General features: G+C 34.2%; 1 protein-coding gene across 1 annotated transcript in view; it reads left to right on the top strand.

Moving 5' to 3' along the window:
- Oxct1 (3-oxoacid CoA-transferase 1) overlaps positions 1-25,935 on the top strand; it is a 123,734-nt gene that overhangs the window by 39,668 nt on the left and 58,131 nt on the right. Inside the window, exons 8-13 of the mRNA XM_003470204.4 lie at positions 11,503-11,610; positions 12,877-12,991; positions 15,304-15,398; positions 16,608-16,656; positions 23,327-23,399; positions 23,992-24,067. Of these exons, the coding sequence (XP_003470252.1) occupies positions 11,503-11,610; positions 12,877-12,991; positions 15,304-15,398; positions 16,608-16,656; positions 23,327-23,399; positions 23,992-24,067 (516 nt within the window). The remainder of the gene's footprint in view (positions 1-11,502; positions 11,611-12,876; positions 12,992-15,303; positions 15,399-16,607; positions 16,657-23,326; positions 23,400-23,991; positions 24,068-25,935) is intronic.

Below are 25,935 nucleotides of genomic sequence, written 5' to 3'. Positions count from 1 at the left end.
TCACTATCTAATTGATGCGTTAGTAATAACCTAAAAATTGGAAGTTAGAGAGTAGTGAATACTCAAGTTAGTGCTGGATCCTGACTGTGATGGGATGTGAATTTGTAGTACTAATACTGCCGGACCCTTCTCTATTTCTTGTCTATATTTATATAAGGTGGATTTTGAATGAAAACTAGGAATCCAGGCATTTCTGTTCCTCTTGGCTCACACAGATCTAAGGACATTTGGATGGGGGTAGGCTGAAATGGAAGTAGAGAAATTTCTTCCATGAAACCAAAGGGTTTACAGGGGAAAAATGGAATTGGTAATGTCTTGCCTAGGTATTATTAATTTCTATTTGTACCTATCTCTTTTTATAAAACTGGAGCTATATTTTATATATATTTTTAGTATGACATTATATGTTTGTAGTTCATGAAATATTCCTAAAGGATATTTTAATAATTACACTAAAATTTAAGTCAACAATTATTTATCATAGGCTTCCTTTCATTTTTTATCTTTACCATGATGCTTCGACGAATGTATTACCCATGATGCTTTGATGAATATCCTTGTTTTTGTTCATAATTATTTTCTTTCATCAAATTCCTAGGAATAGATTTTATACATGTACGTGTATTTTAAATTTTAGTACCTACTGTATTGTTAATTGATCTCTAGGATAGTATACCCCATAATGATACATAAAAGTATAAATTTGAATCACTTTCAACAACATGAATATTATACTTTAGATATTTTTGATAATTTGTTAGGTAAAAATTACTACCCTATGGTTTTAATTTCTGTATCCTTGATGAGAAGAGAGATTGGACATTTGTAATAAATTTATTGATTGTTTGTATCTCTTGTGATTTTAAGGGTTGATTACTATTTTTTAAAATTGAGGATTATAATAAAACTCTCTAGAGTTTTATTTCCAAAGGTTGTTGCATCTGCCATTTAGATGATGAGTAAGTTCAGGGTTGTAGTTGACATGTGCTTTGCAGCTAGGTATTTTGGCTTTCAACTTAGTTTCTTAAAGAATTCTTCTGGCTGCTTGACCCAGGATAAGAACTAGGCTGCAACAAGTGCACTAGGGAAGGAAGAGAATCCTGAACATACAGCAGTAACCCAGATTCAGAAATAAGGATGGATGAGACTTTGAGAGAGAAGGTAGCAGTGACCGGCAGCTGTGCCCACGGAGCCTGTTCCCAAAATAAAGTGCCAGTCAAGTGCTCTGTTGAGTCACTGTTTTGACACACAGCTCTTGAAAACTTATGGTCATGATTTCTCACAAAATCATCTTCTCACAAATGAGGACATAGATTCTGTTTTCAAGGAGAGGAAAGGTCTACAGGGCATTTTAAGTTTGACTTAGTGGTTTTGGAGATTGTCCCTGTGATATTCTCTCCTGAAAGTGTATTAAATAATAAAATATGGTGTGACTGACATAAACTGAGAAAATGCCTGGTTACCAAATCGTGTTATACAAAAAAGGACAAAGGTTCTATTTCCCAGTTTTGTTTTCTCCTTTAGTTTAACTAACAACTTTTGACCTACTTATCAATTCATTCTATGTTTGTGTTAAGAATTTAGCTTGTGATTTTAAAGTCATTCTGATTAAAAATAATAGTGGCTTTCCTCATTCCTTCCAGAGACCTTGTCAAAAAATGTTATTTTTTTCCATCTCAAATATAGCTCTAGTCTACTAATACTGAAGTGATAATTAGGGCTTATGCAAGATTGTTTCATTTTAAAAATTAGCTGCTATTTTTTAAAGGAGTTAACTCCATTTTTTTCTTGTTCAAGAATATTATTAAAAGAAAGCGGCAGTTTAAAAGCGTGGCTTTACATAAATGATTTCAGTAAGAAGTGTGCATGAGAGGAAGAATGATAAACACTGCTCATTGATCTCTTTTTGTGTTGCTAGTTATATTTCTTATAAATGCATTTCTTGTATCACTATTGTAGTTTGAACATGCAGCATGTGGCAGCCTTCTAAAATTAGAATATATTCAAATATCTTGGTGGCCTTTTCCAAGACCCCTGGAAATACCAGGTGCACAACCAAAAATTAATAAAAGTGCGAGAAGGTAATTGCCAGGGTGTTAAAAATTTCTTCCTGGAGAGAAGCCACAATTAACAAAAGAAACTGCCCTATGCGCATTAGCGAAGGTGAAGTCTCTTATGAGTTTTTGAAGTAGGAAGAAAATTGCATTTTTCTTTGGTTCAGGTTAGCTGTCCACATTTCTAACAGCTTTTCCAATATCAGTTTCCTCATTCCATATAATAAATATTCTGAACTTCTTTCTTATACTCCCATTCCTACACATCCTAAAAACTTGCACAGGTAGGTAGGATCTTCTCACATTTCCTGAATGGATCTTATCTTTTCCTGACTCTGTTCTTTACCTTGCTGGTCCTAGTCCTTGGAATGCCCTCCTATCCTTTTGTAGTTTATTTTCTGTCTTTTTGGTGTATTTCCTCTGTTACAGCATTTTTTATTGTGTTATTGTTGTTTACCAGTCTCATCCTTGAAATTAGGAGCACCTCATAGGACCTTGACTTACTTATCTCTGCATTCCTGGTGCATACACAATGTCAGGCATACAATAGATGCCTGTTAAATGATGTTTTAGTCACTGAGCCAACAATTTTGCAATATAAACACTACTTCACAGGCTTAGGGATATTTACTCATTCTCTTTGATTGACATTATTATCCTGCTTTGGTCTAAGAAAGTAAAAATGCCTTTTACTCAGGGGTTCTTTCTGATGGCTTTATATTTGAGCCATTGCGAGGTCCCACGTTGAAAGACTTGATAATCTGCCACCAGATGTTCTGTAATTTTCTACCTTATTGCTGTGACTGGCCATCTCTGACTTGTCTGGCATCATGTTATCTCAAGGTGTGCCTTTTGATGCTGTCTGGAATAGATAACATTGTCATTCAGTCGGGATTTATTACTCAGCTGAAATAGAGCAAACCATATGGTAGTTAACTAGATATGCAAAAAGCTATAAATTGGTGGCAAATAAACTGGTCTTGCAAATGCAGCAGACTGGTTGAAAGAACTGGCTTAGCAAGTACACAAGTGCAGAGGGGATGGAAGATAAACTGAGTAGCATGAAATTAAATTATGTGTTGCATTTAACAAAGTACATGCTGTACCAGGGAATTGATTTATCAGGGTGTTCAACAACCCAGAATGATTGGGAAGACAGTGTTCTTTATAGGCTTGTTATATAGGACATTAAGGAACTAATGTTCACATATAATGTGCAAGAGCAGGAAAGAATATTACGCATCATTTATGTTAGCTTTCACATTATACAGATTAAATGACCCTAAGTGGTTTACATTCAGAACAAGCTCTCAGATTTTAGGGCAGAAAGAAGAATCTACATCTCTGACTACAAATCTAATATGGTCTTTATATCAGATTCTGTTGTCTTCTTATTTTTTTATTGTAGAAACATGTGAAATATACATAGAATCATGTGAACAAAAAGTCTCTCACAAAATACTGTTCTTCATTAATTAATCATGTAATTCTGTTCTTCATCAATCAACCATACTACACTTTTCTTTAATGAGTTAAATTCTGTCTTAAAAATCAGATTATTTTCTTTTAATTATCCTTCTCAGCTTTTCAAATACTATGTTGAGTTTTGGGGATGACAAGAAGGTATGTCCAAAGAAGACATTTAGTTAAGACATTTGCTTTCCTAACAATGACTAGTCATTGAGATTCAGCTTGTTGGAAAACACTGGAACCAAATGATGCTAGCTGTAAACTGATTGTGTGGCTCTGCTGTTTGTACAAAGGAAAGGGAAATTTAAGCTTACTGTAAAATCACAGCCGAGAATGTTATGAGTATGAATTTCTTTAAGACTTCAAGGTCTTGTTTTAGAACTTGACTGACAGAGCAGACAAACAGCATATTTTATCTTGAAGTTTGGTTATTTTTAATGTCTTAATCTCCTCACTCTATAAGGAAAAACAAACATGGTATTTTAATTTTCTTAAAAAGTAAACACAATTTTTGCTTATTATTGCTCTGTAGAAATAAAAATGTGGAGAATATATAAAAGAATGAAAAAGAAAGGTCTGATTTTACTGCACTTGCTGCATGATTTTAAATTTAGGGATTATTGAGTCATTCACATGATAAATTCAAGTCACAATCTTTGTTAGAATTAGCAACAATTAACTGTCTTCTAGAAATGCTCATTTAACTCAATTCTGTTTTGCAGTTAATGTGTTAAATATTGTGTTCTTGCAATATAAAAAGCTTCAAGGATGATTAACAGCCCCAAATTGAAGGAAACAGTCTTAGAAGAATAACCTTTTAAGTTTTATTTGGCAACACTAATAGTTTTCCTGTAGCTATAAAACTCCAGACAAATTTTCTCTTCCTGTTTCTCTATAACTCTCTTCATTGAAAAACACTCTAGCTTGATTTTACTAATTATATCATTTCCCTGTTTTTCTTCAGATATGTGATAATAGTGTAATTTTTCCTCTTTATTATAGATAACACTGGTGCTTTGAATGAATGTGTTAGAAGTATCTTAATTTCTTTGGGTGATATCTGTAATTATTTCTCTGGTTTTCCTACAATTCTAATGAAATTTCCTTTTGGAAAAAGATATGATACATAAAATTTGAATATTTAGTATTTTATTTTATTTTTTGATTTTTGGTACTGGGGATTGGACTCAGGACCTTGCACTTGCCAGGCAGGCACTTATGCCGCTGAGCTAAACTCCTGGCTATTTGGATATTTAGAATATTGCCTTAATGTTACTTTTTTGGTGAAGACTGGCAGTTTTGGTTAAATAAAGAGTATAACAAAATATCAGCATGGACAGGACTACTTTTTTTTTAAAGAGACATTGGAAATGAAACTAGTATTTATCATAAACTATTTTTAAATATTAGCTATTTCTTCTGGTCTTGTAGATTCTCTAATGTGATAAACATACTTTCTAGTTTTTACCTGTTTTGTTTCAGGGATGATGTAAGATAGGTTACAAGAGAAAAATTATGCACAGTAACATTGCTTCAAAGGGCTATAAGAAGAAGGCAGAGCAATGGCAGGGCTGTACAGCAGAACTAGGATTGCACTAAAAAATAATACTATAATGACAACATGAGTGAGCTATGAAATGCCAAATAAAAGTTAAATTAATTGCTTGCATAGTTAATAGGAGCTTTAATTTAGAAAGATACCTAATGATCAGATGAAGCACAACTATTCTTGCTACTAAAACCAGTCAGATTTTTTCTTGGCACTCTTGTTTTAATTGCAAGGAAAAACAAAACTTGATTCTAAGAAGCAAAACATGATACTTCATTACTGAGGTATATGGATAGTGGTTTGATCCAGAGGTATGCTATTCCTGAAAGCAAGGGTTGTTGGATTCCTGGAATATGGCTTTTCTCACCCAAACTTTTGATAAATTTTGTAGGCACAAGCCTGAGATTGTCTTCTCTGTTCAGAACTGCCTCTTTGTACCCAGACTCTTGCCCCTTAATCATAACACCAGCATCCCTACCTTCATTTTATGACCATGATGGTGAGATTGAAGAGGGAGGACCAAACATATGAGACCTTTACAGGGAGGGTTTCTCTTCTAATCTGAAGTCTAGCCTGGGGCCAGGAGCTGGGTATGGGAAGATACAAAATTTAATGAAGGATTTTATAGGTAAAGACAGTATATATGTGTGTGTGTGTGTGTGTGTGTGTGTATATACTCTTAGCTTTAATTTAATTCTTAAATATATGTTCTCCTAAGAGTTAAAAACACAGCCCTGGAAATTTTCTTCTAAAGCTCTGTCAAACCACCAAGTAAAACAGCCATTCTGTCTTCTTGGATGAATGTAATAAGTGCTTAGTTTGCATTTTTTGATTTAAAGTGAATGTAAGTCGTATTTTCCCATTATACCCATGAAACTCTTATGTGAGGAACTTGGTTTAGATATGCTGTACAACCATTTGCAAGTGCTGTGTTTTCTCTTGGCTTCCATACGTGCTAACTCAATCATAAATTACAAGTTCATTTTGCATGACTTGACGGGGGGAAACCTGTTCTGCTGTTCTCTCTTTATGGCAGTATACACCACCTGTTTAATCACTCTAGAATTCTGTTGTGAGCTGAGCCCATGTTCTGAAAAGGAATATCGTTGCCTCTCCATCTGCTGATAGCACCATCATTTTTCATTTGACAGTAATTTTCTGATTCTATTTTCAGATTTTTAAAGCATGCAAAGAAACAATTTTTAGGGATCTACAGTCTGGAATTAGTTCAGAAATTTGGGGTATCTCTTCTTGGAATGCAGTTCCTACTTAACTATTTCACTCCTGCTCTTTCCTACTCCCTGGTGGCAAAGACCGAGGTGCAGTGGGATTGAACCCCTTTATTTTTTCCCTGTGTTAGGCCCAAACAGTGATGATTATCATTTCTGAATTTTTCAGCAGCAACAAAAAATTTTTATGAGAATCCACCCATTATCATTTTGGACAAGGCCATTTTATTCTAGCTTTCCACTTTTGACATTCTCTGGTTTCAGGTGATTTTTCCTTTGTCAGGGTCATACATATCTATCTTTTATGTGAGCTGCTTGATCCCTGTTACACTTGTTACAGTCATTTCTTTACATTCTTTTCATCAACAAGAGGAGGTTTTGAGATGCTTTTTTCCTTCTTAAGCCCATTTGTCATTTTTAGTTTCTGACGACTCAATCTAGCTTCCTTTTTCTCCAAACTTTTTGAAGTCTATTTTTCTTCAAAAGCCAGGAGGAAATAATTCTATGTAGGTCTGGGATTTACTTCTTTGTGTATTACAGATTCAATTTTACATTGTCATTTTCTCTCAAGATTCCTATCATTTCTTCTTTACCAAACGGTTTATCCTTATTAGCTGGGAATTTAGAATTGTGGTTTTTGTCAGAGTTTTATTCTGGAAGATAGGACTTGTCAGAAGGCAATACAGAATTTATCAGCAGGTATGATGAATAGAAATCGTTCAAATAATTTGCACCTCTCATAACATCACTCTCTTATTTCCAAGCTACTTTTATCATTTAAAAAAATAAAAGAAAAAGAAAGAAAAGAAAGTCATGTTTGGTTGGGTGAAGAGTGATTAAATGGCTGCCAGTGTGATATCTTTCTTTTTGAGCTTGCAGTAGTCTTCAACATATTTTGTCTCTGGTAGTAGCCTTCCAGGCATATGTGTACTTTTTCTTGACAGAGCATGTTGTTTGGTCATCTTATTTTCACTAGATACTGTAGAAAAAGTATTTTCTCATATATTTTTGTATTTGTTGTTTATCCCTTAGCATGAAGCTTAAGAAATTGTAGCTGTCTTACTTCTTTTGGATTTTTAAAAAAAAATCTCCATTGGATTTTTTTGAAAATATTTTACATGCTGACCTCTCCCTTTCTCCACATTCCCCCTTCTTCTTACCTATTTCTGGGTTAAAGTAGCATCCAGAGCATCTTTGCCTCTAACTTGCAGCATTTTCTGTTACTGCTCATTGCCTCCCTTTTCTCCTTTTTTAGTTTTTCATGACTTTTTTTGTTATTGTTTTGCTATTTTGGGGTAATTTCATATTGCTCATGATTCTAGACTTTATTGCTTGTTGTCTGCTTTTGCGTTTCTTGGCAAAGGAAAAATGTTCCTCCTAAACTTTTTTGAAAGTTAAAATGACCCAGGGAAAAAAAAATCCAGATTCTAGTCCCCTCATCCCCAGCACACACATTGTACCACAGAAAGAGTTTTGCAAATGTGCACCATTTTATTGCTAGCATGCTTTTAGGCTTGCTAGTAAAAAACAACTTTTGTGACTGTAAAGATAGAGATATTAACTAAAATTTAATAAATATAGGGGTATAATTACAGCTTTGGTCTTCTCTTACCTGAGATATAAATAATATTTGCCAAGTACATACAAAAACAGTGCCACTGAAGGATGAATACTTACCTTTTTCTGAGCTTTAAAATAATTTTTCCCCAGAATTACTAAGTAGGGAGAGTGGAGAGCAGAGAGAATAACCTTTTAAAACAAAGTTCAAATCAATAACGATTAACATTTCCTAGCCTCTATTTTCCTGCTAATGACCGAAGACAAGTACCAATTAGAGAAGCCGGAAATGTCTGGATTTCTAGTTGTACCAGATGGTACTGTGTGAGAACTATTCATGGTGCCAGAGAAAAGTCTGGCTGTTCCTAGCTACCTTTCCTCTGTCTCGATCCTGACTGAGGACACTTATATTTCCTTGTCCTTTATTCTCTTTGTTATTTCTAATGTCAGGAGATATATTATCTGTCATCCTTGCTGAGGACTCCTGTGATATTTTATTTTGAAACAGGGTCTCTCTACATAGTTCAGATTGGTCTTGATCATACTGTGTAGCCGGGCTGGCCTCAAACTCATGGAAATTCTCCTGCCTCGGCCTCTGTATTAATGGCATTACAGGTGCCACCGTGCCTGGTGTGCTGCGTTTATAGGCATGCATCATCACTCCTGGCCTTCTTGGTATCTTTTAAGTTCATTTATAAATTATCTGAAAGTATCTTTTGGTTTATACTTAAGATATTTTCTTGCTTTGTTAACCCTGGTATCTAACTCTGAGGAAGCTTTGATTTTTTAAATTGACATTTATAAAACTGTTTTGACAAGTGCTTCTTATGCATTTTTTACAGTATAAACATCATTCATGTTATAATGACAAAGCATGAAAGTGATTATGTTTAACCCAATTTTTGCTTTTTTTGAAAGAAGGATGTATTACATTTGATGTGAAATTTATGATGTAACTAAATGCCTTGACTTGTTACTTCTTGAAGAAACTTTCTGTGGTAGAAACAAACAGACAAAAAAGAATGAGGCTGATTACTATCAACATTTCCAGTTTAAGTAAAGACAATATCTTTAAGTAAAGAACATCTTATTCTATGTATTGGGATCAAACTCACTACCTTGCTCTTGCCAGGAAGACACTGTGCTGCTGACCTGTAAAATACCTGACACCCAAAGTTAAAAGAGGAAAGGTTTATTTTGGGTCACAGTTTGCAGAAGTATTATAGTCAGTTGGCTCCAAAGCAGGGCAGCATGGCAGAGGGACCGTCCATGGCAAGGGAGAAAGTAAGGGAGTGAGCCTCCCATTTCCTTTTTATTCCATTCAGGTTACAAACCTATTTATTGATTGGTGTCACCCACACCCAGGGTGGGCCTTCTGGAATGTGCTAGACCAATCAGTGAACTAATTTAATTATCACACACCCTTAATCCATATTCACACACCCTAGAGGAAGCCACCTCCGAAATGCCTTACCTATGAGTCCATGAAGCTTTGGGGAGAATATCTAGACACAAGCCATGACACCCCCTCTTCTTTTCCTTTTCCTTACACTGCTTTCTTTCCAGTTTCTTCCTTGCTCCTACTGAGGGGTAAGGCAGCAGGATGTATTAGGGTGTTACTACAATAATTCAGCAAGGGATCTAAAGATCTGACTTTCTGGAGCAGTATTAAGCCTGCAAAGTTGTTTGCATGATTATCTGCAAACACATAGGCTGAAAAGGTTTCCATAATTTATTTCATAATGTTTTAACTGCTTTTAGTGTTTAGAGACTGTAGCTTTTCTTGAATTCTCTATTTTCTTTTTAACTTTAGCTTTGGTACATGTCTAATTGCAAAAATCATCATGTGCTTTATTTCCTAGTTTTGGAGGCCATTATTTAAAAAAAAATAACATTTATGAGAATTTGGTGCTATAGTTCAGTGGTCGAGTATGTACTTTTCTTGTCTGCATTCAATCCCCAAAATCTCCTTTAAGGAAATAAAAATAACTCGTATTATACCCAGATCTAGTAATTAGCATTGCAATGTGTTTTAACTTTTAATAGGTATTGAAATAATTATGTTCTGTTTGACCAGTGCTCATATGCTGACATTTTACACTTCAATGTGTATAATTAATGTATGTTAATCAAAAAAGCAAAAAAAAAAAAAAAGAAAAAACAATTTTGATGAAATATCTATCTATAGATATTTATGTAATATCATGTATAAATGTTAGTAAGCTTATTCAGAATTCGTATTTTATGAAATATTAAAGTATGGAATCCAGTTTTTTAAAAAGAATTCTAAAATAGAAAAAATAAATTTGTAGAAATGTTCTTCGTGTATAGATTAGTTTCATTTAAGCAAATGATTATTTGTTTTGGGTGTTATCTTTTAGTCACTATAACAAAATGCCCAAAATAATTATAAAGAAAAAAAGGTTGTTTTGGCTCATGGTTTTAGTGATTCCAGTGCATAAACAGGCAGATCCATTGCATTTAGGCCTCCTGTGGGGGTTCTGGATGGGAAAAATCAGGAATGTTTGATGGAACAGCTTACCATCTGAGTAGGAAGAGGGCAACAGAGACAAAGTGAACCGAATCCCATAATCCTTTTCAGAACCGTAGCTCCACAGACCTAAGACCTCTCAGAAGGCCTGCCCTCTTAAGAGTTCCACTACTGGGGCTGGGGATTTAGCTCAGCGGCATAAGCACCTTCCTTGAAAGCAGGCAGTTATTGAGTTTGATCCCTGGTACTGGTAAAAACGAAAAAGCAAAAAAAAAAAAGAGTTCTACTACTTCACCATCCCAGAAATCAAGCACCACCCTGTGACATGCATTTGTCATCAGAAAGCTGATTCTTGACTATAGCAATGTTGACATTAGGTTTTGTTTTGCATTGGTTCTTATTATTGTGAATGTTTTTATGTTGATGCAAAAAAGCCAATTTTTACAAAAGTTTTCAAATAGTAAATTGATTTGAGGTATTTCATGTTACTGCAAAGTACCCTTATGCTCTGTGAATGACTTTAATTCTAATTAACTTGAGCACTTCAAGTTATTAGTTAATATTTTCTTCTTGAAATTTCTGTATTAAGATTAATTAGCCATCTTTTAGTAAAATTATTCCAGTCATTGCAGTTTTATCACGATCCTAGGAAACTAACAACGGGAATAATTAAAAACTGTTGCAAATGGCATTTGTATCTATATTTAAAATGCTCTTCAATTGATCAAGCAGATGTTTTTACAGATTTTTGTCTTTGCTGTAATAAATTTCCCATTAATTTTGAAAATCTGTGTTTAAGGAGTGTGCTTTCAAGTTTCACATAGCTGAGCTGCAATTTGTGAAAGTTCAAGCAGCTGTACCACCAACCATTTGATAAATTTTTAACTAAAGCTCTTTTAGGAAGAGACTAAGTTCTAGAACTTTATGTTCTGCAATCAGACATGTGTACCTACATTTCTTCTCTTTTGTGGGTTTGAAAAGTATGATATACATTACATAAACACATCTGCATATATGGAAACATATACATATTCTCATATGTATTTTACATTGTATATCTAACCTAAGTTGGCAGTGAAGATACATACACTTTTTAAAAAATGAAAAATTTATTTTAAGCTATAATTATCTAAAGTTTTCTCTTTTGTCTAGGTTGAAGAAATTGTGGATATTGGGTCATTTGCTCCCGAAGATATCCATATTCCTAAGATTTATGTACACCGCCTTATAAAGGGAGAAAAATATGAGAAAAGAATTGAGGTAATTTATTTAACTTTTCTGTTCATATCTATAGATATCACCAGAGATATATGTCCTTGAGGCCATTCCAGATGATGAGATTGGAGCTAAGCAGGAATTCTTACCTTGAATCTAGGAAGGAGCTTCTCATGTGGCTGTCATAAAGGAACATGATTGTGTTATTGTCAAGTCCAGCAGTACCTTGTGTTAACAAGGTGCATATGTCCATATCCTGTAATTCTCTAGCCTGAGTTTATCAGGTTTCTGTAATGGTTTGAGTTTACCATGCATGATTTTGACTGACATGCTAATTAGGTCTTTGATGATTTTATTTTTACCCCTATCATAGTCTTAATGTTCAGTTGCTTACGAATGTCCGTCTGTCTTGAAATTGCTTTGTATTTTTATGCAATACAAAAAGAATATAATTTTTAATTTGTTTTGGGCTTTGGGCAGCAGGTCAGTATGAGTTTGGAAAGAATTGAGTACTAGGAACACTGACGATATTCCAAGGCCAGTTACAATATATAAAGAATAACCAGCTGGACCAGAATCGATGTGAAGTTTCAAAGTGTCTAGGGATCAGCAACAGAATATACATAAGGGCTATGAGGCAGTTGAGATACTTACTATCCTATGGATGTCAGATAGAAGAACACTCTGAAATCCAAAACTGTTGTCTGGGACCTAATTTATTTCTATTTTGGGAAAGGATGAGATATTTTCAAACAGAAACCAGGGGCAAGGAGATTTACTAATGGAAATAGTTGTCTCTCTGGCCTCTGGATAGTTCCCCGATTCTTGTCATGCACTTCAGGAAATAGGCATTTGGCAGTGGGAATGCCTGGTCAGTCCATTGTGACAGCCCTGAGAAACAGATTTCCAAGGTCAATTCTTGTCTTTGTTCTGATTCAGTCTTTGGACTCACCTGAGGAGAATTCAGTTTAAGTCTTAGCAGTAACAGTAGCAGCAGCCAGCATGGCAGTAACTGGGGGATTATTTGCTTCAAAGATACACATATTCTTCAAATAAATCTGACCTCTTTCATTTACTTTCTTAAGAAGGAGTCCTGTCTTCAAATGTCACATATGTTATTATTTAAAAAAAAATTTTTTTTTTCATGATATACTTTGGGAAGCTAAGACAGAATGATTGTAAGTTCAAGTCTCCTCCTGGGGAGTTTAGCTGATTCGTATCAAAAGTTAAAATCTGCCTGCTAGTAGTAATGAGAAAAAAATGCAGAGCATACTTTCAACCATGAATAGTTTATTTCTATTTATTTTGAAGCGTTTATCAATCCGGAAGAAAGATGATGGAAAAGCCAAATCTGCTAAGCCTGCAGATAATGTAAGGGAACGTATCATCAGACGGGCAGCTCTTGAATTCGAAGACGGCATGTATGGTATCCTTCTAAAGACATTACTTTCGCTTTTCCTATGTTGATTAGGCTATAAGGTCTCCTCAGCAGCTGTTCACCTATAGTTCACAATAACTTTTAAAACCACTGAAAAGTGTTTGTGTGTGTGCAAAATGTGGCATGTAACCAGAGGATGCCAAAGTATATGAAATTGGAAACTTAATCAGTTTGCCTTTTTGAAACACAGTGGCAACCTAGAATTCACTTTTATATGTTCTAGTACACAGTGGATTTTAGTATAGTTTGGCATTGAATTAGAGGTTATTTGGAAGAGAGGTTACCCATAACGAAGGTTTCAAATCTCAGTATTACTAGTAATAATGAGATGTTTATTTTCTCTCATTCTGACATTTATACACTGATTGAAATATAAACTTCGATTTTTTAGCTAACCACTGTTTCCCTACATAAGGATCTTATACATGCATCCTTTTATGACCAGTGTTTCATAGAAATATTCCATGAATGATTGAAATTATGCTAAAAAAGAGTAGAGTAGTATGATTTATAATAAGTAGTATTTAGATTAAATGCATTTATTAGCAATAAGACTGTTTACCATTTTGCTAATTTTTAATACACTAAAACATTGAACTGTGCAGTAAAAATATAAATAATGTGCTATACATACTTGTTGAACTGTGGCTGCAGTAAAACTGTGAAGAGGTAGGGAATGAAGCACTGGAAGATTACAAAGTGTTTCTGTTTTGTGAACTTCCTTAGTCATTTAGACTGTGATCATGACTGAAAGAGGTTTATTTTTCTCCTTTTTTATAAACTTCCATCTCCTCATTTTTCTTTATTTTTGAATTTATATGTTGTGCTATTGTGCAAATTACTTGGGATTGAGAGTCATCATACTGCCTCTCATCTAACTCCTTCCTGAGCAAGATACATAGTTAACCTTGATTTAAATAAAAGTCATTAGGCTTTCTTTTCAGTCCTAATCAGTTGACTTACATTGATATTAAATACAGGTTATAACACAGATTTTTAGATAATAATGACTTTATTTTTTGTTTATTCTGTATGAAAAATATTGACCACTCACTTTATCTAAATTGTCCTTGCTTATTACTTATGCTTTTTCAACTCAAAGTACAGGGTTTTTCTCTTTTATATGTGATTTATTGAATATTTTTTAAAACTGACAAAATAATAATATGTAATGAAAGAATTGAGAGTAAAGATGGTTGGTAATTTGGGTTGTTCTTACCTGAAAATGCTGTTGGTAATGAAATTATTATCTCAGTGTGTTTTATGAATGACTGAGAAGTGAACTACAAAAACTACATTAGATGATGATTTGCCAAGAAAGGAATGATGTAGTGGTTGTTATACCTTCATGTCTGACTGTGTCCACAAGAAGTGACTTGAGTTATTAAGTTGTGCTTCTGGCCTTTGTAACTTTTTGTAGTTTATTATATGGTGGCATATATAAATTTAATTTTTCTGGCCTTGATTCATAGATTTCCCCACAAGTAGAACTTACCAGAGAGCCATCATTTTTGTATTAATTTTGGTGAAGTCTTCTGTGTGTAGTGACAGTTGTCAGCAATGTATACCTGTTTCAGGCAGTGTGAATATTTCTGTCTGCTCAGCCTGCCTGCCTTGAGGAGCAGACTTAAACACACAAAGGCATTTGAGTGTCTAAGAGAGCGAACCCTCGGCTAGCTCTTGGATGCCTTAACACAGCTACTTTTCACATGGTCTCAGTTGTCTTTTATAAAACATACTGACCCCACCTTCCTCTTTATGTCCAAAAAGATTCTGTTACCAATGAGTGTTACACAGTGACCCAAAGAAATTGATAAACTTTAGGGAAATATTTTGGTATCCTTGGAAAACTTGAAAATTTTAAAATGGTATCCTTTTTTGTAATATTATATCATCTATATTTTAACAAGAGTTTTGAATTAGTGAAAATAGATTTTAAACAAAGATCAAGCCATGTTTAATTATATATCAGTCATACATCATCTAAACTTGCTGAATACATTAATAAAAATCAAGAGAGCATTACACTTTCATTAAAATGACTTCTTGGGTGGCTTCTAAAGTCATTCCTTTAACATCATTGTGGGAAAAGGATACTATTATTCATAAAACTGACTGATTAGAGATTTTGTTTTTGGAAAATTAGAAAGTGGTGCCCAAAAGACGATTGGGGAAGGTATCCAATACTGATATTCACAACATATTTTCTGTAGAGATGACTTCTGTTCAAATTTATATGTGCAAAAGTTTATGACATTCTCTTTCTTAGATGTGCTGGCCCTTAACATCTTTTTATCTAGCTAATTTGGGCATAGGAATCCCTCTTCTGGCTAGCAACTTTATAAGCCCAAATATGACTGTTCATCTTCAAAGTGAAAATGGAGTCCTGGGTTTGGTAAGATGGAAATTAATATTTTCATTAATTATTAAGTATGGTGAGAGTTCCTTATAATTTGTCAATTACAGCATTTCTAATGTTTTATTTTCTAGTATACATTAACTATTAAAGCAATGAAATATAGAAAGTACATATATAATATGTAATATATAACTAAAGATCATGAGCATATTGTTGATACTGAATAATCAAAGTGACCATTTTCAAAGATACAAAAATGTGTGTCTGGATAAAAGCAGTTTTCTATTGATGACAGAAACTTCAGTTTTTTCAAGTACTTTAAAATTTGTCAATGAATGATCAACTCATTTCAGAGACAAGGGAAGTAACTATGTGGATTATCCTCAAAAAGGAAAATTCATACAAGTAGATGTAAAACAGTTGCCACTTCAGTTTATTTACGGGATAAATTGTTGATCTCTTAAAAGTATGTTAAAGTGATACAGCCAGCATGTCCTTATTCTTGGCTTCATTGTGTGCCCCTTTCTTTCCCTTTTCCCTTTCTCCTCTCTTTAATATATTTTATGTAGTGAAAATGCTTGCTGTATTCAGGTAAGTAAAGCTGCCTAATAAAAATATATACAGAATTGCCTGAGGATAGCTCAGTGGTAGAAAACTTGCCTCGCATGTGTGAGGCCCTGAATTTGATCCCTAGTGTGTACCCTCATACACATAAAAAGAAAAACCAAAACAAACAACAACAACAAAAAAGCAGAAAACTTTTTGAGAAGAGTTGTAAAGGGAACATAAAAATACCCATCCATGTAAAGAAAGGTAAGATTTAAGTGCTGCACACTGGACAAATGGAACTGCCTCTCCAAGTCCTTCTTCAAGGCAGCAAATGTATCTGTGTAGTTCATATCCAATGATCCTAGTGTAAGAGTTTAATGAATAACAATGACTACATAATATGTACTAAGTAATTCTTTGTTTTAGTGATATAACGTGTTGGATAACATAATGTTTCTTTCAAACTGCTAACTTTTAGAAAATGTTTATCTGCCCAGTCACAACTATTAATGTAGAAAAGACTAATCAATATTAGAAACATAACCATGAAAAAAATGAAATTATTTTTAAAAGGTTCATCTCAAGTCTTTGGATGATAACTTTCCTGGGATTATATGAAAGTTATTTACATTGAATTTTGGTATATGAATCAGGAAGACATTCTTTTAGTAACTGAATATGTGCTGTATTTGACAGGGTCCATATCCATTAGAACATGAAGCTGATGCAGACCTAATTAATGCAGGTAAAGTAATTTGTTGTATATTATTTCTCTAATTCAGTGCAATACAATAACAAGGATTTGGAATTAATTCTTTATCTTTTCCTAGACACTGCTCTACTATATTTATCATTGAGGATTGAGATAAGCCTTTTTCTGGTCACTTTTTGAAGTCTCCTCTCATTCAAGTATGGCTAAATTATAAAGGAAATGCAATTGAAGACACACTGATTAGAAGGGTTTTGATGGGTTAGTCTGAATCCTACCTATAAATAGGGAATACTCTAAAATGTTATTATTGAGAAAAATTAAAGAAAAGAACAATTTATAAAGGTACATGCAAGATTAAGGGAAACCAGGATTAAGGGAAACCCAGATTGGATAATGAAATCTCACAGATAGTTACTATCACCTATAGGCCTCAAGGGGCAGTGGTAGGAGAAGGTCACTTAACAGGTGCCGTAGACTTTGATAGGTAAATAGGAACCTTGGTGTGGTGTAAGGGTGTTCTCTGCTGGGTCTCTAGCCTGTGCCTTCCATTGGTCAGTCCCAAAGCAAAAGAGGTTAGCTGTCTCTGATGGAGAAAGTGGGAGTGAATCTGTGGCAGCAAAAAGAAAGTGTATGGCACTGGGATTTTTGTTGTAGGTGTTGTATACTGACAGACCTTTAGTTCTCATGGGAATGAGAGAGCATTCTCTAAATGCACATATGTGAATAAGGATGTACACTGTCACTAAAACCCAAGCACATGAGCAAGAGTAGAGTTTCTTATTTCTCTAGCTTTATCTTCTCCAGCTTCTATAATCATATGCTTGCCTTTTATTAGTAGTCTGTTGTTTGAATGGGACTTAGAGTTAATGTATTTGCACTCTACATGTATTTCCTCTATAGGAGGAAGAAAAGGTTGGGTTTTTAGCTCACTGTCATTAACTGATCTTGAGTCAGCACTGCCATCATATTGGCACTACAGCTCATCCTTGGAGTGGAACAATCCATACTTTCTGTTTTCTAACATACTTATCTGTGTTGGTTTTATCCTTCATACCCATCGAAGTGCGTTATTTTTACTTTACATTCAAAAATAGTGTACTTAAATCTCAGAAGTAATATGAGCTGAACATAAAGGCCAGCTGCCAAGTAGAATTGAGGTTTGATACTTGGAGTTTCTGGAAGTAATACAGCTTCTGGTTGAATAGTTGAATTAGTTAACACAACTCAACTCTGAAAAGCCCACTGTGATAAAGCAGTGACATTTAACCAAGAGTATAATTGAATTGTACTGTACCCTTTAGCAATAGTTCATTGATCTGTGAAAATATTTGCTGCTTGGTTTAATTAATTTAAGATGTTAGTGAGTTATTTGTAAAATGAATAACTCCATTTTCCAAATTTCAGGCTTCAGTTCATAAACCCACTTTCTTTAGAAAAGTAGTTAATCTGTTCAGTGACATTGTGAGACAGTAGGCATTTCTGATTCCATTGGGCTTAAAGGTATCTCATTCCTAATGAAGCCACCAGATTATATCACCACTTCTGAAATGCCACATAAAATCTTTAACTACTATACTTTGTAAAACAAGAATTCACTACTAATCAGAAGCCAAGCTGCAGATTGGTTTGGTAATATTGTAACTCTTTCATTGAATTCTTTTTTGAGATTTTGCTGCTTTTGATTTTGGAGCTGTATGAATCAAGGGTGAAATAATTTAAATTGGATAATCTAAAATAAAAATTTATGATTTTCTCTACTTCTGTGTGTTACCTGGAAGATCAGTCTGTCCTTTATGTTAATTTGAAAGAAATTTCTTTGAATGAATACGAAGTGTTACGTTTTTAAGTATAATCATTGTTTTAAAATGATAATAGAACTATTTCCAAGGAGTCTTCTCTCTAAAAGGAATTAATTAAACCAAATAATAGTATAAATTTATATAAAAATGAATTACCTCTGGGGCAGCATCATATCATTTAGAGGATATTCTTTCACATGTGTCTTACTATTTTACCCTCAAATGACACCTTGTTACACAGATTGGGAAGCTGAAGTCCAGGGAATTGAAGTGATTAGGCCCAGGTAACATTTAGGAACCCAACTACCAAAGGCTCCTGTTCCTCATATTTGGTCTCTTTCTTTATACACTGAGCTACATCTGTTGATGATCTGAGTTTTACTGAGATATAAGCAACAGTGTTTAGAATGTTTCATGGACCCTGTGGATATATGAGTTCCAAACTATAAATTTTCTAATATTGATGTACAATTTGCATTCTCTCTACTGCTGTTTCCTAATATTAATATATAATTAATATTAGATGACTTATCTTTATAAAAATTACTTTAGAAAGAATGTTTATAAATAGCCCCAGCCCCTTGTTATGTACCTTCTACTGCAGTGGCTTTCAATGAGAGAAGGATGTGATTTTGACCTTGAGGAGCTTTGACAAGAGTGGCATATGTCTTTATTATTGTGTCTGGGAAAAGAGGTGGTACTGGCTTGTAATAGGTAGAGAACAGAGATGTTCCTAAATATCCTACATACAGCCTCCCATAGTTATCCAGCTCCAAATGTCAGTAATGCTGAGAATTCTTCTCTAGAGGTATCTGTACCTTATCTGAAGAGTCACAGACCTGCTGGGTAAGGTACAAATTGGACAGCATTTGATATCTTTGTAATGACTACAGCCAACCTTTCCAGCTTTGTCTTTCACTATGCCTTACAAAGACGTTCTTGTCTACTCATACTGGACCATGACTCAGTTTTTCCTTAATTTGTGCCTTTGCTCTTGCTGGGCCCCTGACCAGTATTTGTTTTACTGTCTTTCCCATGTCCTTACTGGTTGTTTATTGTCAAAGTGCCTTGTGCCCATCCTTTGAGTTTTAGCCTTTTGGTCTTCCAGTTTCCCTGCAGCTCAAAAATTCCTCTTGAACTCACAACGTATTTAGTGTCTTTCTACTATATTTGTCTCATAGTTATTTGCCTATATTTATCTCTTTTACTGGTTAGTAAGTGCCTTTGCTTGGGGAAGTGTTTATCAAAGTCTTTAGAATCACAGCATCAGTATCACCAGAGACTTTATAGAAGGAAATTCTCAGCTCTATCAACACCTACTGAATTAGAAACTCTGAGAGGCTGGTGCAACAGCAGTCTGAATTTTTATAGCCCTCCAAGTGATTCTGATGGCTGCTTAACTTTGAGAACTAGTAATTTAGGGTAGCTGACTTTTGTTTGTAATACATCTCGAGGCTCATAATAGACATTTACTCATGACTGAGTGAATGACCTATTAAGTTATCATCCAAAAAGCCATAGTGACTGGAGCTGAGTCACTCTGTTGACCAAATGTTGTTAAAAGATTCAGATATACACAGAACAATAGGATTAGATGAATCAATTAAGAATAACCAAATAAAAGAATGGTCTTTCTTTTCATTGATTGTCTTACTGATTTTAGTTGTATTTTTGTAACCAAATATGGACGTTATATTAGAGAATCATGGAATCAGTGTTAGGATGTTTATTTTTATTTAGAAAGTAAATGTTTAAAAGTAATGACAGTATAACAATTAAAGCTAAAATTGCTGTATGATCCAGTAATTCCACTTCTATGTAATTGCCAAAGGAAATGAAATTGGTATGTCAAGGAGATACCCACCTGCCCTCTCATGCTTATTGCAGCACTATTCACAATAACCAAATATGGAAACAACCTAAGCATCCAACAGCTGATAAATGAACACAGGAAATGTCATACATATATACAGTAGAATTTTATCCAGCTTGAAAAACGATGAAATTCTGTCATTTGTGACAGCATGGATGAAACCAGTGACTTTTATAGTAAGTCAGAGCCAGCCAGAAATGTACATGTTCTCAGTTATATATAAGAGAAATGTTGATCTCACAGAATTTGAGAGTACAATGGTAGTCACCATTGTAGGGGGAGAGACGGATGGAGAAAGTTCGACCAGTGGGTATTAAGTTAAAGTTGGTAGGAGTGAGAAGTTCTGGTATGCTATTGCACAGTATGGTGGCCACAGAAAAGGGCAGTGTACTGTATATTACAGAGAACTAGAAATTATTTTCAATGTTTTTACCACAAAGAAATTGTAATTATTTAAGAGAGATATTTACCTTGATTTATATACACATATCATGACATGTATATATAAATGTAGCAAGATATCACAAGGTATCTTATAAATATACACAATTTTTATGTAGCCATTAAAATATTTAAATGTAAAATGCTTATAATTAATTTTACTTCAAAAGATGCACTTTATAAGATAGTATTATGTTTAACAAGACCCTGATAACCATTCTCTATAACTTATTTTCAGGCTCTTTAATATATGTATAGTTCATGAGTTACATAAGGAAAGGCTCTTCCTATGTATTATTAGCTAATGAGAGTATACTTTGAAAGTCAAAGTGGTTTAATATCTAGAAAACAAAGAATAGGAATTTTTAGGTTTTTCTCCTTTCTTGTTCTACCAGTTTTTCCTTGACACTCTAACCTCATAGGATTGGTGAGGATCTGATTTTTGTTGTATATAGCAATTGTTTAAGGATAAGGTTTAGTTGTACAGTGGCTGTTGCTAAATCAGAGCCCAGGCAGTCCAACTGTAAAACCCACATAAACAATTACTAAGTCTTATGGCACTTATCCCAGAAGTGGTAGTGGCATTGTACACTTGGAGAAAGGAATAATAATAATGACTGTAGTGAAAGCTCATGTTTGAATTTCCAAGCTGTGGTGCCTAGAAGTTGGTTATCATCTTTCAGGGGCATTGTTGAACAGTATTGGTGATAAAATATGCACAGGGCAGACAGTTCCTGCTGAGTTTCCTTATCCCCTGTGTTCCTGCACAACAATAGTTGCAATAGTAACTGCCAGTGTTTTTGAGAACCTGACACAGAAGAAGGATTTACATGTATTCTTTCAATCCACCAATGTCATGTACTGTCTCAAAGTCCCTTCTAACCTTAACAGAAAGTGTTTCCCAAAGCTTTTTAGTTTTAGGGTGCTTTCGAACATGTGAAAATATTTCCATAAGGTAGTATCAAACTCCTTTGGGGAATAAATATTTCAGTATTTAGTATGATATAAATAGACTTACTCTTTATCTTATTCATTGAGCTTACGTTGGGGAGAGTGTTAATCTAAGGGTTAGCTTTCAGCAAGACTTCAGAAGTTGGGGGTTAGCTTGGGGGCTAGTGCTGCTAATACTGCTTCTTGTCCTGATGTATCCTGAAGTATTTCTCTGTTCTGATCTTTGGAATCGTACCTTTCTTTCCTTTTTTTTGCCTGGCTTATGTTATACTGGGGCACTGGAATATGTATTCTCTGACAGTTGATTTACCTGTTGCCAGTTGGCCTGTGAGCATTGTTCTGGTTGAGACCAGAAGCTGGTCCTGGGTACCTGAAGCTCCAAACAGACAGGAAGTAGATCACATGACAGAGCAGGTTGGGGATGACTCAGGTGATACAGCTGTGTGCAGACTTCTGTTCTTTCCCAACTCTGAACGGTTATTATGAGATAATATTAAGGAATTATATTTTGATAATATTAAGGAATTATATTTTCATATTGCTTATTTATTTTTTCTCCCTAACATTATTGACATATAATTGTCCAAAAAAATTTGTATGTATTCAATGTGTGTGTGATGATTTTATATACACATACAATTATGAAATGAGTACTAAATTGAACTTATTTAACAGATGAATGATTCATGTGGCTACCATTTATTTCTTTGTGATGAGAACATTTAAGATTCACTTTCTAAGAAAATGTCAAATATGCTATACAGTATTATTAATAATCGAGCCATTGAATTGTACATTAGATCCTTAGAACATATGCATCTTTTATTTGAAAGTTGCTCATTGCAAATAAAATACTTTGAAACCACATGTACTGAAATAATATGAATATAAAAAAAGTTGTTCTGTGTCAAGGTTATAGCTCAGCGGCACTGCACCTGCCTGGCAAGCACAAGGTTGTGAGTTTAATCCTCAGTACTACCCCCAAATTGTTCTGATTATGTGAAGAAACAGAAAAGTATAAAATATGTGCAGTAATTCTTTAAAATAATAATGGAAGTAGACTTAACTTGAATATAATGTTTTTCATTGATAGTATTAAAATCTAATGGATAAATGATAAATATTTTGAGTTAAGGTAGTTAGAAATTTGGAAAAAATGAAGGACAAACTGAAGAGTATCTCCTGCATCATTCACTTCAAATTTGCATTTCTTCTTGTGTTCATGTTTATTGACTAGCTCTTTGCTTTAGTGACTTGTAGTACAATTGGGTTCTGAGTGGTGTCACCCACAAATCCTCCCTCATTCCTGTTAGCGCTTCGTAGTGACTTGTGAAGGAAATGGGAGTGGTGGGAGGTTGGACAGGTGTAGGCAATAGAGGTATGCATTGGCTCTAGAGAAGTTTGAAATGATAATGCACTAAAGGTCAGTCTGCTTTTTATGACCATCTTGCTGGGGCACTACTAAACAGTGTTGGTCACAAAATACCTGCCTTCAGAGCGTGCACAAATTCTCACTGGGTTCCCCTACCACTATGCCACTGCATTTTTGTAAAGATGTGTACATTTATGTCTATGGCGTTTCTCTTAGAAATCTAATAGTGTTTTCTTCCTTTTTCTTCCTGTGTGCATGTGTGTTTAGGCAAGGAAACAGTTACTGTTCTTCCAGGAGCCTCTTTTTTCTCCAGCGATGAATCATTTGCAATGATTAGAGGGTATGTAATAGTGGAGCCCCTCACGTTTCCCACGGTGTGGTATGAGCTGAGTCATCCACTGAGCACGTGAGCAGGACTCTGAGACATGGTCCCATTTTCCAGCCAAAAATCTATCACAGCTTAGTGGGCTGCAGGACACTATAAAATTATTCCTGCTAAAGGTTTGGCATTGAAATATCCAGCCCACCATTATGAAAAGAGCCCTCAATTGAATATATATCTTAGTGCCAATGCAATTGAAGAAAACACTTCCAAGGTCCATTCTGAAGATCCAGACATTGTCTTCAAATTGTGTGTTCTCTATAGCTAGTGCTTGCCTTCAAATTGAGTTATATGCTCTTTCATTGAAGGAAACAAACTCACTATGTGCATTTGGGCTGTTTGTGTCTTGTAACTATATAGGCTATATATTTTTAAAGAACTCTTAATGATTGTTTCTCTGTATCAACTTGGTGCTGATCTACTTAGAAGTCAGCTGTTGGGAGAGAAAAAGCAAATGTATTTTGGGGGTGTATAGAGCCATTTTAATGGCTGGCAGTTTTAAGCAATGCAGACATTAACTTTGTGACATTTTTATTTTTTACTTTTCCAGGGGACATGTTGATTTAACAATGCTAGGAGCAATGCAGGTTTCCAAATATGGTGACCTCGCCAATTGGATGATACCTGTAAGTAGACAGTTACTTTCTTTCTGAATTATGCTTGGGTTAGATTATTTTGAAATATTAAGAAAAAATTTCAAAGTGCTATGAGAATACAATATAATTATTAAAAATGAATAAATACTTTATATATATTTCTTATTTGAATCAAATTGTAGAAATTAGCAAGCTTTGAGAAATATTCAGCATTGTAAGTTTACTGCGTAGTTGGAACTAAAGCAAAGTCAAGGGCAAACATTTGCTTTAGAGAGTTGGAGAAAGTTTTTATTGTATATGTTAAGTGTAGCCTAGTGAAGATAAGATTTAAGGAACATTTATTGTAGATAAGCTTATCTACCTAGAAAGAATACTTAAGTTCATTAATTATATGTTAATTATATTTTTCTAATCCACAGTGTTTAAAGCCCTCTTTTAAATGATTACACAACCCCAAAGTCAGTCATATTGTCTTCTGTCATGAATGCAAAACCTGTGATGGTGAAATGTGATTGTGAAATTCTGAGTTTTTGTTTAATAGTGACCTATATCGCCCCTTATGGTGGTGCATGCCTGTGATCCTAGCACTCTGGAGGAAAGAGCTTGGACTACAAAGTGTGTTCAAGGCTAGCCTGAACTGCGTAGCAAAACTTTGTCTGAAAAAGACCAAAACAGAAAAAAAAATAGACCTAAATCAAGGAACAAACCTGTTAATGTTAGTGTTGGAAAAGGACCATGATCAGTAAGTTAGTATATGAGTGTTATCTATGACATTTAAGGCTGTTGATTTCTGATTATATGCATGGAAATGACAGTGGAAATGTGTCCATGTTTTTGAGTTTATTTTGGCTAGGAGCTAAGCTTTCTTTGTTCACATGTGAATTTAAGGATTTTGGTGTATTTCCCTGTAGTTCAGGTAACATAACTCTTAAGTAACTAAGGCTGGTGTTCTATAGTAGTTTTTTTTTAAAAATTTATTTTTTTCTAATAATTTTTTGAGGAAGTTAGATTAATCGAGTTGATAACAATATTACAGATAGTGATTTGCTTCTATTAATGTAGTTCTGCCTGAAAGATACATAGAGCTTTAGTAATTACCAAAGCCCTGATTTTTATATTTGTTGTGTGTTAAAATAACCATGCATTAAAAAAAATATCAATGTCTAGTTCCCAGCCCTGGAATCTAATCTAGGATGCAACATGGGTATGGATGACTAAAAAACAAAACAAAGCAGATGATTCTAATACGTGGCTAAGTTACAAAAGTACAGTTCATTTATATTTAAAATCTAAGGAATAAATATCATTTACCCATCAGGAGTAGAAAGTATTAGTAAATAATGTTATAATATTATTTGAGTTATAAAATTGTCAGTCATTCTAAATCAGCTATAGTTATAAGGATTGATAATCTTTGCAGGTTTCAAAGAAATCAGGAAGGGTTTCCTGAGCATCATTAAGTAAGTCAGATTGACAGTTTATTGGTTGCTTACAGGCATAGGAAAGCAGAATATATTTCTATTTTCAAATTTATGAAAAATGCAATATGGGATAACAGAAGGAGCATAAGAAAGCAAGTCTTGGGATTTTTTCTCACTGACTTTACCAGTGAGAAAGGTATAATCTTGAACATATTATTAAACTCTTTGTGTTAAAATATCCTCAGTGATAAAGTGAGGATTTGATTTTTCAGATGCCATATGGCTTTACTAATTTAATGGTTAAAGAATGGAAATAAATCTGGGTTGAAATCCTATTTTCATCACTTGCTAGCAATATAACTTAAGTCATTAATTGCTTTTCCTTATCTGTATAATGGGAAGGATATAGTTGTATCTGGTGTATAGGACTATATAAAGAAATTTATGAGGAAAATTGTAAAGTACTGATTACAGAGC

Source organism: Cavia porcellus, unplaced genomic scaffold (genome assembly GCF_034190915.1).
Source record: "Cavia porcellus strain 051 isolate PalLab524CR breed Dunkin Hartley unplaced genomic scaffold, mCavPor4.1 scaffold_11, whole genome shotgun sequence".
Lineage (NCBI taxonomy): Eukaryota > Metazoa > Chordata > Mammalia > Rodentia > Caviidae > Cavia > Cavia porcellus.
Note: the sequence above shows the minus strand (reverse complement) of the source record. Positions and strands in the feature narration are given on the sequence as shown.